The 17,715-nt window shown below is 54.8% G+C and overlaps 1 protein-coding gene across 1 annotated transcript in view; it reads left to right on the forward strand.

Annotated features, from left to right (window-relative positions):
• The window catches only part of KLHL29 (kelch like family member 29), a 287,662-nt gene that overhangs the window by 226,647 nt on the left and 43,300 nt on the right, over positions 1-17,715 (forward strand). Inside the window, exons 4-5 of the mRNA XM_036263474.1 lie at positions 2,436-2,577; positions 5,246-5,755. Of these exons, the coding sequence (XP_036119367.1) occupies positions 2,436-2,577; positions 5,246-5,755 (652 nt within the window). The remainder of the gene's footprint in view (positions 1-2,435; positions 2,578-5,245; positions 5,756-17,715) is intronic.

A 17,715-nucleotide genomic window follows, 5' to 3' on the forward strand; every position in this document is an offset into this window, starting at 1 on the left:
CAGGGCTGGGCTCTGAACAGAGGCCCGGTGCTTATTTGCTATCAAACCATCTGACCAACAAAGGCGCATGCAACTAGGCTGGCTGGAGAGTTTGGAACCAATATAAGTGCAAACACTGGAGCTCCTGAAGCTGTAGAGTTCAGAATCTGGTTACCCACTCTCGAGGGGGCCCCCAGCCGCCTCTCCCGGCTGCAGCGCCTCCTGTCAGGGCCAGGCCCAGCGCCTCCAAGTTCCCAGAGCCCTCCCCTTCCCTGTCATGGTACAAGGCAGGGCCCTGGATGCTGATTCAGCAGGGCAGAAGTGAGACTGTAGGAGGTCCCTGAGAACCAAGCCTGCCTCTGACCTGGGAGACCTCCAGAAATCCAGAGTAGCAGAGAGGGCCTGCAGCGCCCCCTACTGGGAGGAGGGGTATCTGTCTTACCAGTGAAGAGCGGTGCTGGTGAGGAGGCTGGGGTGTCCGCCTTCAGACTTCACCCCAAATAGGTCCCTAGATGGGACATCGCACAGGCTCTTTCCCCCTCAGATACCTCTGATCACAGGGAAGCAACCTGTGTGCTTCTGAACCCACCAGCACCCCCAGAACCTGGGAATACAGGGGCTGCAGGCAGGGCACACTGGAAAGCTGTCTATTTCGAGAACACCGTGGAAGCCACACTGATGTTCCCTAAGTTCCAGCTGGTGGGTGTGGCTGAATCCCCTTCCCTCTCACCCACCCCAAGCTCCCGTCTGTCCCACAGACAAACATGGGACAGGAGCCTCTGATAAGGACGCTTGTCTGTTGGACTGTTCTTTCCTCGGGAGACACACTTTCCCTTAGTTTCCAGCTCCGTGCACAGACGCAAAGCATCTGAAATGCAGGCCAGAGATAAAGTGCAGCCTGATGAATTAGCTCAGTGCAGCCCACGGCCCTAATGGGCTGCGGCTCCCGCTCCTCCCAGCAGGCCCTGGCGCAGGTGCTGGGTGTCCTCTGCATTAGGGCATCAAAGCCCAGTGAGAGCTGTCTGCCCTCCCTGCTCCCGCTCTCCTACATCCTCCGCCCCATTGGCCTACGGTCAGGGAGGCCCAGTAGGGGGCGCTGCCCCCCCACCAGGACCAGGACCTCACCCAAAAGAGGCCTGCCGATGCCCCTTGGGGCTCCTTTGATCTTCTGTGACTGTCTCCATTGGACAGCTGTCTCCGCCCCCATCCCACTTCCCCCTTCACCCCAACACTTATTGGACTCTGGCTGCATTGCTCAGAGCCATGGTCACTTCAGACGCCACCTCTGCTGAGACCCACACCCCCTCACGTCCCAGTTATCCCAGTCCCGGGCTCTCCAACATGCTTTCTGGATTTTGTTGTTAATTATACAGAGAGTGGCAAAAGTAGGTTTACAGGTGTGAGTACGTGAAACAGAGTGTGCTCTTATACTGTATTATTATTTTTTCTATCAGCTTCCATAGGAACAACTGTTAACCTACTTTTGCCCCACCCTGTAATTATAATGATACAATGGTAATGGCCAAAGTGGAAAATTTGGCAAATACGGGAAAGTGTAGCCAAGAGAATAAAAGTTACCCACAATCCTCTCCCCCAAGGATGGCATCCCTGCTAACATTTTAGCTTTTCCCTCCTGTTCCCGTGGTTGTATTTGTGCTCAGCCTTTCGCATTTAACGTCCCAGGGTAAGCGTTTTGCCGCGGGTGAGGACTCTTGGTTAACATGATTGTTAGTGGTTACATAATATCCCGGCGTAAGGCTAGAGTTCAGGGGACCTTGCTGTCCTCGTGCTTGTCTCCACACTGAGGTTCATTTTGTCTTTAATTATCTAAGTCAGAGTGAGACCCTGGAGCCAGAGCCTGCCTCTTTCCCGGGGGAGGGGTTTCCTGCCTTCCTACCTGGTGGCAGGACGGGAGCTGCCTGCCCACTGGCCTGAGTTTCCACCCTGCCCCTGTCTCCGAAGTGGGTCTCCTGGGGCCTCCAAGGCTGGAATGGGGGCTGGATGGGCCCAATATGGGGGCTTTGGGTAGCCCTTCCCTCACAGGTCAAAGGGCCAGGCATATAGGGGCTCTGGGCCTGGGCTGAGTACACAGTTGGTGCTCAGCACATGCCCATGGATGTTGTTGTAATTTATTAATGACCTAGGGGCTGGGGGACTTCACATTTCAGGCAGAATGCTCTTTCCTGAGTGATAGCTTCAGTGGAGTGAGTGGCCACGGAGGGTGGCCAGGAAGGAACTGGGTTGGGTACTCCTGGAGGTGGGAGGTTAGCAGAGGTCCCAGCTGCTACCACTGTGCTGAAATGCTCTGTCATTTCTCTCGTGGGACGGGATGTGGGCCAGGTCTCTGCCTCTGGCCCTGTGGCTCAGGCAGCAGGAGGACTGCTGGGGGGTGGGGTGAATCCTAGGGTGGGACCCTTGCAAGGCTGTGCTCACTCCCCTGCTCTGCTTCTCCCCAGGCACCCGGCATCTCCAAAGCAGACAGTCAATCCCAGGGACTCACAACCAGCATCCGTTGGGGGCAGACGCCCATCAATCAGTCCACGCCCTGGGACACTGATGAGCCGCCCTCCAAACAGATGAGGGAGAGCGACAATCCAGGTGTGTACTTCCTCCATGGACAGAGACACCTATGCCAGGGCTGGGAGAGGTGTTCGGGGCCTCCTGGGTGCCCCCAATCCTCAGCCGGTCCTGACCACCGGCCTGCAGCACCCAGACCTCAGGCTGTGTTGAGTGGGGCGGGTCACTGTGTGTCATTTCCTGGGTAGTGTCTCTACCCCCATCTCTGCCACTCAAGAAAGTAGCTGGGAGAAAGCAAGGGAGAGAGAGTGACATGGTAGGATCTGTGTAGAATTATTCTGAATAATTAGTTATTCCCAAACATCAGTAGTTGCTCGAGTCACACCTTCCAGTGAGGTTCTGCCTTGCCAATGGTTATGTGAGGACGGGGTGCTCCACCCCCTGGGACTCTCACCACTTCCTACAGCACCCCAGGCCTTCTTTGGACAGTTGTGACCATAACAAAAGCCTTCCGTGTTATCTCCCATTGGTCCCAGACTCCCCTTAGGATACACAGACATGTCCACTTGGGCCTCCATTCACAGCCCTGCAGATATCTGGAGATCCCACTCATCCCCCCTCTAAGTCTTCTGTGGGGTAAACACCCAAGTTCTTCAGCCGCGCTCCAGAGCCCATAGATTCCAGTCCTTTGCCTTCAAAGGAGTTGCTCCAACTGTGTTGTTCAACACAGAGAGCCCATGTGTGGTCTGCCCAGCGCCTCCTCCTTCCAACCCCTCGGCTGGACCATTGCAGCGAGGTTCACGTCTGCTCTGCTGACAGCCAGTCACATGCTGTCTCAACAGTAAGAACCCAGTACCGTCACGTGGCTATTCTGACCCTTGTCCATTTCCTCACAGTCTGGTGAGGCAGCTGGGTGTGGAGACCCAGGGACAAGAGCTTGTCGATGTCTTTTTGTGACCCTTGGGATCTCTCAGCTTTATTGCTGACCTGTATCCGACCCTCCCAATATTATGTCTCCTGCAGACTTAGTCGTGATATCTTTGATATCATCCTCCAAATCATTGATTAAAACAGTGAGCAGGGCTCGGTCCACACCATCAGACCCTCTCTCTAGGTCTCCAGCATCCTCTGAGCCACTCCCTGGCTCATAAATCAGTGGCCTCCGTGGCACGGCATCTCTGTGTCTTCAACACACGTTTAGTGGAACCTCACCAGCTCTGCTCTGGAGTCCGAGCTGCCTGGCTAATTCTGGAGAAAACGGAGCTCAGGAGGGCGTGCTTGTCCTAAGACGCCAGGCTGGCTAGCAGTGACACCACCTCCTCTTCTTCAGGCTGGGGGACAGGCCCCTAAGCAGCCCTTTCTAGAGTCTCAGTGGGACTGGACACCAACATTTGCCAGCTTCCAGTTTTGTCCAGCCTCTCGTTGTCAGAGTCCGACTATTTGTTGCCCAGGCATCAGTGCCTTGTTCTGTCATCTCCATGCTCGCAGCCGCCCTGTGAACTGGGTGTGACGATTGTCCCATTGCCGATGAGGAAGCTGACGCCGGAAAGGCTTGTGCCTAAGGTCACTCAGCTAGTGAGGGCAGAACCAGGTGGGACTCCCAGCCTGGCTGTCCCTTTGGATGACTCCTTGGGGACAGCGCCCTCTGGTGGTTCGACAGCTGCCCTGCCATCTTGGCTCTTCCCCGGCCTCCTGGTGTTTGTGAGGGAGCTCCCGGCCCCAGATTCTAGCCTCTGGGGCTAGTGGTTCACGCTCCTTCCTCAGCTCCTCGCCCTGGGTCTACGCTGCTACTCCAGAGGCATCATGAAAGCTGATGACAGAGACCTAGACAGATCCATACTCATCCAGTCAGAGGCCACCCAGACTGGCCTTGCCTGTCACAGTATCTTCAGTCTCCCTCACAGGCCTGTCTGAGTCCCCTCAGTGTCAGCTCGGCGCAGGGGCCCTGGGCCCTGCTCTGCAGACCCGAGTGCCGCTGGCCTTGCATCTCGCATCGGGTCTCAGGAGCTGTCTGGGCTCCCTTGTTCAGCCACAGTTACCTTGAGGGCCAAAATGGACTCCTCATGTTCCCCCCAGGGCTCTGCAGAGCTTGCCTGGCCCCCCAGCAAGGCCCCGGAGCAGCCTCCACCGACCTGCCCACGCTGCCACCCCCCGTCTGCCCTCCTGCAGCGCAGGCCCTTCCCCGGCGTCGGGCTCTTGCCTTGCCCAGCAAAGACCTGTCATCACAACCCAGCCGTCACCCCGCCCCTCTGACGGCGGTTCTCCAAAGAGGAAGGAAAATACCAGCATTTATGGAACACTTAGTACAGACTAGACGCTGCTGTTTTCTGTCAATACACTGTCCTCATTCATTTCTTCCCTGTGGCCTATGAGGTAGGTGCTGCAGACGGGAAGAGGAGGCTCAGACGAGATAGGCACCTCGCCCAGGCTCTGAGCCATACGGGCAGGGCCAGGATTGGAACCCAGATCTCTTTGAAGGGCTCCTCCTTTTCCTCTCTGCTTTGTTGCCTCTCGGCCTCGCCCAGGCAGGTGGCGGCTCCCCGCTGAGCCCTCCCAGCCCTCTGCCCGTGTATTCCCCAGGCGCTTCTGTCCTGCGACTGTCACCACAGATAGCTGCCCTGTGAGTCCCTGAGCACAGGTGTCCTGTCCTCCTCTGTGACCCCAGCACCCAGCTCAGGGCCTGGGGCAGTCGGTGTTTGTGGAGTGAATGTATAACCGGCCAATGACATCTCTTCCATCTCCCTTGCAGGCACAGGGCCATGGGTGACCACGGTGGCCGCCGGGAGCCAGCCCGCCCTGATCGCACACTCCTATGGAGTGGCCCAGCCTCCCACCTTCAGCCCAGCCGTGAACGTCCAGGCCCCGGTCATTGGGGTGACCCCCTCACTGCCTCCACACGTGGGGCCCCAGCTCCCGCTGATGCCGGGCCACTACTCGCTCCCACAGCCGCCCTCCCAGCCACTGAGCAGCGTGGTGGTCAACATGCCCGCCCAGGCCCTGTATGCCAGCCCACAGCCCCTGGCCGTTTCCACACTGCCTGGCGCGGGACAGGTGGCCCGCCCTGGACCCACCGCAGTGGGCAACGGTCATATGGCAGGGCCCCTGCTGCCTCCACCGCCCGCCCAGCCGTCTGCCACTCGCCCTAGCGGTGCCTCTGCCACCAATGGGCCCCCCACGACCGACTCAGCCCACGGGCTGCAGATGCTGCGGACCATCGGTGTGGGGAAGTATGAGTTCACCGACCCTGGGCACCCCAAAGGTAAGTCCTGCTGCCACATGCTCCCCGTGTGCCTGCGTCTGTGCCTCCCCGCGTGGTCACCGTGACAGCACAGACCGGAGGGTGGTTCCGGCAGCCTGTGCTCCCCAGCACACCCTGTGGCCCTCACCCACCCGGGAGGCTGCAGCACGGCCTCCCCTGGCCTCAGGCAGAGGAAACAGAGGAGAAGGAGGGAGACAGGACAGGGAGGCAATGTGAGTGGACAAGAAGAGGAGGGGAGGGAAGAGTCTGCAAAGTCCAGGGTCCTTTTGCCCCCAACCCAAGCCCTGGGCCATTCTCACCTCTGACTCCAAGGCCAGGCCAAGTGCAGAATAAGCAGGAATCATCTGTTCCCCCCTGGGGCTCCAGGAAACAGTCCCTTCAGGCCTTCTCCATCTTCCAGCATGAGGACAGTGGGCATACCCCACCCTCCGAGAAAAGCACCCTCTGCCACGCTATCAGATGACAACGCCTCCCTCGGTATTCGCTGAGGCCCAGGGACACTCCCAGACCATCCTGAGCCATTTAGATTTTCTTCTGTTTCCAGGACCCAAGGGTGGCCCGGGGAGGCTCCAGAAAAGAGCACCTCCGGCTTCACCTTCAGTTAACCCCTCCTCCCAGCACAGGGCAGTGTTCAAGGCGGGTCCCAGGGCACAGAGCCTGGGGAATGGGCACATCAGGCTGTGGCTCTGGACGCGAGGGTTAGGGCAAAGGGCCTCAGCACACGGGCCTCCCCCTGCCGTCTGTTCGAGGGACCTGTCCAGCAGGATGCAGAACAGGGTGGGAAGACCCAGGGAGGGAGGTCCAGTGGGCAAGCAGACCGGGGGCCACGGGACGTGAGGCTGGTGGGGCCCTTGGAGCTCCTGCTGCGTGAGAAGGGAGGAGCCGGGCCTGCCCAGGTGCAGCAGGCGGGCGCATGGCAGCGGTCTGCCTGCTGGGGGGCCCCGGCCTCGTTTGAAAGGGTGGGGGGTAGCTGGGCCTAGGAAATATGGATCTCTGAGCAGAACTCTCAGCCTCCCTGTTTACAATCCCTTGAGACTGCGGAGCATTGGCTCCAACCAGCCATTCTCTTTCCCGCCTGCGCTCGTGACTCTCCGCCTCCATCCCTTCCGGTCAAGCATCCCCGCGACAAAGCTGTGTCTAGGCCTTCACTAGTTTAATTCCCCATCTCATGGCGCCCTGTACTGCCTCCGTTCCGGAAATCAGCCTTCATTTTCAATAACAAAATCACGGAAAATTACGTATAAATTCTGGTAAACTCTCGCTTTAAGATCTTTCTTGAAAAAAAAATTGACTAAATTAATTTTTCTGTTGGAATTGTTTTGGTTAAGCTCTCTCTCCCTTTACAAAAACAAAAACGTACTCGCAGTTTATGTGTTGCCAACTCTGACAGTGGGCACTGGTGCCCCAGCTGCGCCTCAGGCCTTGCCAGAGGCCGGGTGGGCACCCTTCTGCCCGCCTGGGGAGCATAGCCCCTCCCTGGTGGCCTCCTGGGGCTGGTGAAGGTCTGGCTGACTTGCCAGGTTTCAGACATGCATCTAGGAAAGGGAGAGGGAACTGGCCCCGCTGGACTGGAGTCCTTCGTCTGGGGTTCAGCAGGGAACAGGGCTCCGCCTTCTCTAAGCTGCCAGGCACAGGCATGTGTCCTCATTTCCAGGCACCCGAGTCCTTAAGGTCAGGAGGAGACAGTGGTAGAGAGGTCTCTGCTGGCCGCTGGGTGCCCTGGGCCAGCGGGTAATGGCAGAGCCGCACCTGTAGCATCTTTGTGGGGACAGAGCACACAAACCATCCTCTACAGTGGGTCCAAACCCATGGATGGGAGGGGAGGAGAGAGAAGGGCCTTGATGGGCTCCCTTCAACCAGCCCCAGAGGGTGGAGTCTGTGCTAGGTATGGCCAGGGATGGGGTGTGCCCAGAACGTGTGCACAGCGCCCCCTTCTGGCGAGCCGGTGAGATTCCCCCCAGCTCTAGCCAGTGACAACCCTCACGCAGACTTTCCTAGTTTGCCAGAGCGAGGGCTGTTTCCCAGAAATTACATTGAACTCTCTTGGCTATTTACAGCCCTTGTCAGCTGATGTATCTCCTTATATTAGGGGTGAAGAGAGAAGGAAACACACGTACCAGTGCCTCCAAACTCAAGCCTGGTGGGTTTGTTGGTTTGGGGGCTATTGTTTTTTTAATAATTTCTCCTTTCATTTCTAATCCTAAAAGGCTTTCTTGCCAAAGCTATAATTTGTCTGTCAGATCTAATGTCAAACAACTGCATATTTTTTCAAATAAGAAACCCGACTTTCCAAACCAAATCTTTGAAACTTGCCATGTGAGAATCGCATTTCTGACAAGTCCGCATGGGTCTGGATTCGGGTCACTTTTAATTTCTCCCCTCGGGATTCTACAGCTCCGGAGCCCAATTGATTTCACACTCCTAAATGACAGGCAGCTGGCTCCAAGTGGGTACCAGGCGGCACTGCGAGATGGCATCCACACCCGTCTGAGCTCCACTTTTAAAAAGAGGACTCTCCTTCTCTCCTGTTTGCTGTTTGAAACCTTGCCCAGCATTATAATAAGATCCACCCTAGCCTACCTTGAGATCTAGCTCATTAAAATCCAGTGATTTTCCCTACTAGTGTTTGAGGTGACAGCCTGGCCTCTCGCGGGGTTGGGTAATTATGGAGAAATCCTATCCGTGAAGAGCAGGTCTTGCCAGCCAGAGGGATGGACCACTGGTATTTTTAGACTTCATTAGTGCCCTGATTTAAAATTTCACATTTTGTTTTTTGTAATTATCTTCCAATTGACTGAGCTAAAGTTTCAGTTGGGGCTATTTATGTTAGTCTGCCTCCCCCAAAAAGGGCATTGGGAACTTTCATTTAAAACTTAACCACTTGAAAAATAAAGGTGGTGTGGAAATGCTTTTTGATTTGCAATAGGTCAGGCTACTGTCTCTCATCTGTGACTAGAAGAGGCAGCTTGCAGGCAGTTCACTTTAATGAGTGTTATTTAAATGCATTGAGCACATATAGATTTTTCTTAAGAAACTTACAGGATAAATCTTTCTTTCTCTAAGAACCATTTGTGGGTGGGAACAATCTGTGGGATTTCTTTTTTTTAAGGTTATATATTGAAAGCTAATTAAAATGGATTTTACGTGTGCAAAGTGATAAGAGAGGAAAAAAGAATTAGTTCCATTTGTATCCTGTTATAAAATACATGGGCCATTTGTCTTGTTGTTGGATTGGAACCCTGAGCTCATCCGTGGGCAGAGGTGGTGGCCAACCTCAGGCCTTGAAACCTTCAAGTCCAATGTCACTGCCCCGGTACCATGTGAGCCCAGCTGAGTGTGTCACAGCAGAGGGACAAGCTATTGATGTCATTCTTTCTATCCCCTTTCTTTCAAAAAGGATCATTGGTAGCTAAGAGGGTAGCCAGAGACCTTGCGAAGGCCAGACCCTGGGCCCAGTAGTGAGCTGTGGAAAAGATGCTGTGTTCTCACCGCATGTCCGGGGGCAGAAGCCAGGCCGCTCCTGTTCTCGCTCGCGTCTGGACCAAAATGCACAGTGCAACCTGACCTGAGGAGGGAGGCTTGTCTGTTCTGACTTGAGATTTTGTCGAGCCAGAGGGAAGAGCCATGGGGATCCCCAGGGTCGGGAACATGCAGTGTGTGGCCCCTTCCTAGGGCCCCGCATCTTCTCGCTTCCCATCCCTGCCCCCAGACCTCCACCTCACCGAACTCAGTCTGTCCTCATGTCACCTTCTGTTTGGCAAAGACAGGACGTGCTAAAGATGCTTTGAGGCATCGTGAACAGCTGTGTGACCAGGGCAAGTCTCCCGACCTCTCTGAGCCTCCTCTCCCTCCTCTCCCTCATCGGGCATGGAGGAGGATTTATGAGACCAACAGCAGAACATACCTAACACTGTACCCGCTTACCACTGAAAGCAGTCATTCTGCTGACAGGGTCCCAGGTCTGGAGGGTTCCCCAGAGAAAAGACGTTCATGAAGGGGTGGAAAGCGAGCAACCCCCCGCCCCACCTTTGGAAAACACAGGGTTGGTCCAGTGTGTCCTCTCAGGACAGTGCCCATCCCCTGACCTGGTGCTTCAGGGTCTGGCTGCTGCCTGTTCCCCCTTCCCCTCTTGCCATTCTGCTCACAGGCCGCCCTGCACCCCCTTCGTCCTGGCTTCTCTCCCATCCAGCTGTGCTCTGTGCCCGGCCGAGCTCCGGCTCCTGGGCCGTCCTTCCAGCTGGACTGTGAGCCCCAGGGGTGGGGCCACAAGCACTCTGTCGGTTCCCATGCCGCCCCCAGCTCCCCAGCCACTGCCCGGCTCTGAGAGATGCTCGAGGAGGGCGAGATGGATGAGAGCACACAGCACTGGGCTGGGAATGACCCACGTGGTCCTGTGACTTCCCTCCAGCTACCTCCTCCCTTTGTGTGGTGAAAGCAGGTTGGTACCCAAGGGCCCACACATAGGAAAGTGTCCGTGTGGGACTTCATTCTGCAGCTCATCACCCATGCTTCTGGGGACAGAGGTCCGCCTACTCCTGTACCCAAGCATCTCCACCAAAATACTGGGGCCAGAGCATACGGGGTCTGAAACTCTATCTCAGTTTCTTCATCTGTAACAGGGGGATAAAAATAAAACCTGCTCCTTCCAGTTGTTGTGATGAGTAAGCGAGTTGTTGTCCATAAAGCCCTGGGAATGGTGCCGAGCACATAGTAATCACTGTAAAGTGTCTGCTGTTGTTATTTTCACTACTGGTACCAGGGCCATCTTTCTGTGTCTGTGGTCTCCTAGGGGCCCAGACGTGACAAAGCCAATGACCTTTGCCTTGCAGTCTCGGGAGATTGCACTAACACATTAACACCGTGATGTTCACGACACCCGGCTCCCAGGTCCCACCCTGAGCAGCAGAAACGTGCCGTCTCCCATCGTAACATTTTGTCACCGTCGCCAACAGCCAAAAGGAACCAGGCCTGTTTCTGGGGTCTTCCTCCTGATTCCAGGAACTGTTGTCCTGGGAGGGCTCCTCCTAAGTGCCCTCAGGGGCGCTCAACATCCTGCGACGCTCAGCTTGGTATCAGGGTGCCAAGGACACTGCGGGAGCCACCTCAATAGATGGGACAGATCGACCAGGCCAGGCTGCAGGTGAGGGCTGGGTAGGAGCATGCGGCTAGCCACATGGAAGGTGGCCGGGAGCCCAGCTTCTGCACCAGATTGCGTGGGTAGCATTCAAGTTGCACTACCTGCCAACCCAGTGAACCTGTGCTAGAAAGCTGGTGTCTCCCAGCCTCAGCTTCCTTATCTGTGATGTGGAGACGGGACAGTGCCATCCCCGTAGATATGCATTAAGGATGAAACGTCTTAGCACAGTGCTCACCATGATGTTAGCTGTTGGTGTTACTGCCGCTGCAATAATTTCTAAGGAATCCTAAAGAAGAAATATTATCTTTAAGGCAAGGTTGTCCAAAATGATCTCCCCGATCTGGGTGACATGACCCTTAACACAGATCTGGAACCACAATCCCACCGTAACCCTTGGAGCGCCCACCCCAACTCGCCCCCTCCCTCAGGAACGCGTGTCAGGGCCTCTGGAACCTGAAACTCCACCTGCACGAGGGTCTGCTCCTCTCCCGCCTGGACAGTGCCTGCCCCGGCCCAGCCTCAGAACGCCTCCTCCCCTCTCAGAGCTCCGTCCTCAAGGGCTTTGTTAATCATTAATTGGAGGGTTGTCTGGACTTAACGGTTTTGTGAACAGATCGTTTGACGATGAGTGAACCAGGCGAGCAGAGAGGGGTGGCAAAGGCAGCCAGACCACCCAGAGATGTGTACTCCTCAGAGCAGGAGGTGAGCCCTGCACCCCAGCCTGGGTACACCCCTCTCAGGGCCCTCGTGCCCAGCGGAACAGAGGCAGAGTGAGGACCCCTGGGCCTTCTCACTGAGCTGAGTACACATCGCTGAGAACAGCATATGGGCTTTCAGCCCCAGATCTCTGCGGAGCACCTTTGAGGTCAGAGATACTGCTCTGGGCCTCCCCGTCCCCCAGGAGCGGTGGCCATGCGGACACCAGCAGGGTGTACCACTGGGTGCTAGGTCACAGATGCTCAGAGGCCACTGAGGGGTTGGAGTCATGTCACCTCCCTCCCTGCTGGACTACCAAGCACCCACTGAGCAACTAATGTGTGTGCTACTAGGCACCGGCTGTGTGCAGAGCCCACACTCGGCTGGTCCCAGGCAGCGTGCCGGCTGCATCCCACACAGGCCTCAGCTCTTGCTGGATGTAGGCCCTTTGGTGATGCCCACAGTGTTCCAGACACCGGACCAGGCACTGGGAGGGACAGAGTCTCCCTGGAGGAGCCTGTGCTCCACTTGGGGAGTGCAGGGGTGCCAGCAATAACAGCTATAGGGGCTAGAGAAGAGAGGTCAGCGTGGACAGGGCCTTTAAAAGCAGTCAGAATGATGGAGGAGAGGCCAGCAGAAGGCAGATAGTTCTACAAATGCCCAATCTGAAGGAAGAATGCTTGGGATAAATGCCAGGGACACAGAATAATGATTTCTCAATAGATTCATCTATCATAGACTCGCACACACAAGCTTCTACTCAAAATGGCTCGCAGGGCCCTTCCCGATTTGAGACACGTTCCTCTAGTGATTTACTCGTACGGGCCCAGGAATTCCATTCTCTGAATCCGTGGCACAAAGTCCATTCCTGGACTTCCCTCCAGCTACCTGGCTGCCTTCTATACTTCCCCAGCCAGGAATGGGTGCACTGGGTCATTTCCCAAGGCCCTGGTCCTGCAAGGTGACGACCCCTTTGGTCTTCGGAGCTTTGATCCAGTTGAGAACCATGGGTGGGGGAGGTGTTAACACCTGCCTAGGAAATGGGTGTGTGATCAGGGTTCAGAAAGTCTTTGTGAACCTCTCTCCCCTATTTCCCAGAGGTTAATGGCCAGTTTCCTGATGCTTCACTATCCAAACATCTCCCCGAGGAAAGGTGTGCTCTGTAGGCTGACCCCTGGGGGGCTTCCATGTGTGAGTCTGGGAATGAGTCTGTTGGAGTTTTTTAAATATTTGTATTGGAGTGTAGTTGGCATACAATGTATACTAGTTTCAGGGGTAGAACGTAGTAATTTCACGTCTGTATACCTTACGGGGTGAATCAGGCCACGTTGAGTCTGTCACGGTCAGAGTTCCCCCGGCACCACGGACTGTGTTCCTGGGCTGTGCACCCCGTCTCGGTGGCGTGTGTACCTGCCGTACCCCTCAGCTTTTCCGCCCAGTCCCCTCGCACACCTCCCCTCTGGCAGCCATCCGTTTCTTCTGTTTCTAGGAGTGTGTTTTTATTTTGGTTGGTTGGTTCGTTGGTTTCGTTTTTCCCTAGATTCCACATGTAAGTGAGATCGTAGGGTGTTTGGGAATGAGTTTTGAGAGGAGGGGAGCCGGGCAGAGGTGTGGCGTCCCCCTGCCTGTCCCCGCAGGAGGGGGCGGTCATAGGGCCCGAACCCTGGAACGAAAGGGGAGAACACGGGGCGCGCTGGCTTCGTGAGGAACGATGACATGGCACCTGGGAGCGCACGCACACTTCTAGAGACAGAAGAGGTGAGATCATGCCGGCCGGGGGGTGAGGAGCACAGAGCGCTGTGTGAATTGCCTGAAGAAAAAACGGCCAGAGGTGGTTACCTATTGAAATAGTTGCCGTTGCCTGTTTCCTTCGTGTGATTCTCTTTTCCTTTAAAAAAAAAAAAGCACTCTGGCCAGTTTGGCTCAGCATTTAGAGCGCTGGCCTGCGGACTGAAGGATCATGGGTTCAATTCCTAGCCAAGGGCACGTACCTGGGTTGCAGGTTGACCCCCGGCCCTCGTCGGAGTCATGGAGGAGGCAACTGATCAATGTGTCTCTCGCACCTCGATGTTTCTCTCTGTCTCTCCCTTCCACTCTATCTAAAAATCAGTGGAAAATATCCTCCAGTAAGGATTTAAAATATATATATCTTAGCGGGAAGTCAAAGGGTTTTTAGTGCATCACCAAGAAAATGCCCTTCTTGACTTCCTGCTGTCCTGGAACCATTTTGGGTGACCAAGCACTGTGCTGTGAACTGTCTGGTTTTGCCCACTGGCCTCCCACTGCCTTCCCCCCCCCCTCTTCCAAGTGGTCTCTCAACGTTGTCATTGCTCCGTGTCTCAGATCTGCACACATCCCAGGCAAATGTGTATCGGCTTTTCCCCACCTTCTGTGGGGCCGGTGCCGTGGCTGTGTATCAACGTGCTGCCGTAACACAGTGCAACAGACTGGCAGCAAGGGGCCTGCGCACAGAAATGTATGTTCTCACGGTTCTGGAGGCTGGAAGTCCAAGGTCAGGGTGCCATCAGGGTTGGCTTCTGGCGGCCTCTCTCCTTGGCTTGCAGATGGCCATCTTCGCAGTGTGTCTCCACATGGCCTCCCGGTGTCTCTTCCTCTTCCTCTAGGGATACTAGTCATATTGGATTAGAATCCCACCCTTATGGCCTCATTTAACTTTAACGACCTCTTAAAGGTCCCATCTCTAAATGCACTGGGGGTTAAGGCTTCAACATATGCATTTGAGGGGGACCCAGTTCAGTCCAGAAGCAGCTGCGTGTCAGTCACGTTGACAAGTGGACAGCGTAGCCCCTACCACAGCACAAGTACTATGTAGTTACAGCCAACGTGTGACTTGGCTGTGGATCTCTTCAGTGGTTTTTAGTTATTTGAATCTTCTCATAAATGCACTATTATCATTTTGACCACAGTTCACCTACACGCTGCTCACCCCCCTCCCTGTAACTGAGCATTGACTATATTTTTCATTATAGTCATTCCATTATGACTTTTTATTTCCATAGAACCTTCATGCCAGGGGGGATCTCAGAGCCATCTAGCGCAAGCGGGAATCTGCCCGCCACCCCTGGGGACTAAGCAGGAGCCGACAACTGCGACATGGTTTGCCCTGTTCGATGGTCAGGAGCTAGCTGTCTTCCTGTAACATCCATGGCCCTGCCCTCTGGCCATCCAGAGCAAAGCTGGCCCCTGTTCTGCATGACAGCCCTTCAGATTTGTGATGGTGGCAGAATTTCCTTTTCTACGATAAGCATCTCAGTGACCTCAGATGCTCATCCTTTGCCTTGCTGGGGTCCTCCCTGGCTGTGCTTCCGCTGGTCACAGTGCCTCTTAAAGGGACACCCCGGGTGACAGGCAGGGGGAGAGGGGACTGTTACCTCCTTGGTCCTGAGTATCATACTGCAGATATTCTAACTTCTCTATAATGATCATGACTTATTTGTATAAAACACACACGCACACACACACACACAGGCACATACTCCAACATCTGAACTAGGAGAAAAGAAAAAAAATTCACAAAAGTCCTACTGTCCACTACACTGGCTTCTCTGAGGTCCCCCCCCTTTCTCATCAGAATCAAGATTGTTGATCACCCCTTTTTATAGAGCCCCCTTTATTTCTGAGCCTTTTTGCCCCATAGGCTTGACCATGGCAGCAAGTCACCTTTTCTACTGCATTTTTTAAGTTGCTTCCTTTGGAGTCTCAGAGTTGGTGTGTCCCAGCCCAGCCCAGCCCACCCCGCTGTGCTCTCCTGAGCAGCTCCTCCCCCTCCCCAAGTCCTTCCAGGGCTCCCGCCCCTCCCCACCACTGTAGTGAATGTCAGAGTGGGGGATTACCTTAAAGACCCCTCTTCATTTTACAGGTGGGGAAACTGAGGTTCAGAGGTGTCGCCAAGATATTGCATAACCCCAAGAAACTGTCTCTAGAAAACCCCCTAAGAAGCCAGCCCACCCCCTAGGCGGCCTCTGATTATTTCATTTGCTGCTAAGTGTTCTTCGTCCCGGACACCTTTTCTGTCCCCATGGACTGAAACCCACATGGAGTGAGGCCCAGCATGTTCCGGGCTGCGCTGGGCCTGGCCCTGGGCTCTGTGGTCGGATCAGCACATCCTGCCTCAGAGTGTGCCCCCAGCTGCCCCACAGGGGATGGGCAGGCACGAGCCGTGCACACACTTAAAGGGGCCACGTCATGAACTCAGTGCTGTTTGACCGCGAGGAGACACTGTTCAGGAAGGAGGGAACAATGACAAGGACAAACCCTCCATGGGACCCCACACCATCACTCCCCTGGCTGGGGCTTCTCTTCAAAGTGCCCGCTTAGTGTGCCCTCCGGGTCTCTTTGAATACTGGGGACTGTTTTTGGTTTTTTTGTTTTCATGTGTGGCTTTCAGAAACTGCACTTATGTTGTGGTTATTTCAGTAAGTTGAGGTCCATTTAAAGAGCCCAGCTTTCTTCGGGGAACATAAATACCTTCAGAGGTCAGCCATGCTTGTCCATTCGGGTCCAGAGCACCTCGGAGAACCGAACAGTGGCCGAACTGGCAGGCCCAGGACGCCTTCGCTCCATTCCGACCACAGACAGAGCCTGCGCAGAGGACCTGGGAAGCCCCTCCGCTGAGGAGCCACCCCGTGGGCATCCTGAGGGCTCCTGAGCTCTCTGACCATTTGAACAGGCAGGTTTCAGAAGTTCTGACAGATCCAAACATAATTCCTATATTTTCAGTCTCTTCTTTATGGAGACAGCCATTACCTCCTTAGACTAAATGACAGTTTATGAGGCAAAGCTTTTTGGTGTGAGCAGTGACTCCAAGATTCCTGAGTTCGTGTCATTTGTCCCAGAGAGCAGAGAAGTAGACACGTGGCCTCCCGCAGGGTCTTCGTCTCCGGCCGTCGGTCAGGGACCGCCATTCCAGGCCAGCTGGGGGCAGTGCTGGCCGATGCAGCCTTGTCTTAGGAAGGGAATGGAGTGGGCGTTTTATATCCGTCACAGATGCGGTCTGTGCTTACGTCATCCTTGCAGCTGCCCTGTGCGGCACCTTCACAGGCAGAAACCAAGGCTTAGGGCAGGTGCTTGCGCAGGTACTGGTAAAGCTGGAGTGACGGAACCACAGCTGCCTGCGCCCAGGGCCCACGCCCTTCCACCACACCACACCTGAAGCTTCCCAGTTGCAACCTGCACAGTCAACAGGCTAAGTTGGGGCTAATGATGGGCAAGTTCCATGACGGCTGTCTTATGTCTCCCAGAGTCAGATGCCTCGATATAAATGAGTCTCAATATAAATGGGTGATTCTTGGGTTCTTTCCTCATCACCAAAAGGCTGTGTGATGGATGGATGGGTGGGTGGGCTTAAATCCCGAAGTAAATCCACGAGGGACATTGGACCCTTGGAAGAAGCTGCAGACAGGACACTGGTCACGCAGAAGCTCCTGGAGCTTGGCAGTCAGGCGGCCCTGGAGACTCCCGCTGCTACATCTCCCACGCCTACACAAAGTGTTGCCAACGCAATAAAGTTAATGGAGCCAGTCATCCTACGAAGGAGACAATTCAGTGCAAAGATGATACATGTTTGAAGTTAATGAGGTCTATTAATTGAACTTATGCCCTTTTAAATTAATGAAATTCTTGAAATCTACCGAACAGCAGCACATCCATTTAGTAGTAGTTGTTGATGTCTCGTATCTCTCACCAGTGAGCGAGGGGCCACCGGAGCTGAGCTCCGGGCACTAACATCTAACATCCCTCAGCAATTTTGGGAGTTCGACAGATGTCATGTCTGGCCATCCATTCTTGTCCTTTGCAAAGACTCCAAAACAGCCCAGTACAGCCACAGGGACTGGATAACCCTGTTTAAACCCTTAAGGGAGAAAGTGATAAAACCGAACCATGGCCCTGGCCAGGTGGTTCCGTTGGTTGGAGCATCGTCCTGTACACCAAAGGGTTGTGAGTTTGACCCCTGGTTGGGGCGCATACAGGAGGCAAGAGATCGATGTTTCTCTTACATCAATGTGTCTCTCCAAAGAACAATAACATTAAAAAAAAAAAAAAAAAAAACTGAGTCATGGATCTCTTGAAGAGAATACACCCCAGCTCATGGCCTTTAGACCCAACC

The sequence above is a fragment of the Molossus molossus genome, unplaced genomic scaffold (assembly GCF_014108415.1).
Source record: "Molossus molossus isolate mMolMol1 unplaced genomic scaffold, mMolMol1.p scaffold_m16_p_15, whole genome shotgun sequence".
In the NCBI taxonomy this organism is placed as follows: domain Eukaryota; kingdom Metazoa; phylum Chordata; class Mammalia; order Chiroptera; family Molossidae; genus Molossus; species Molossus molossus.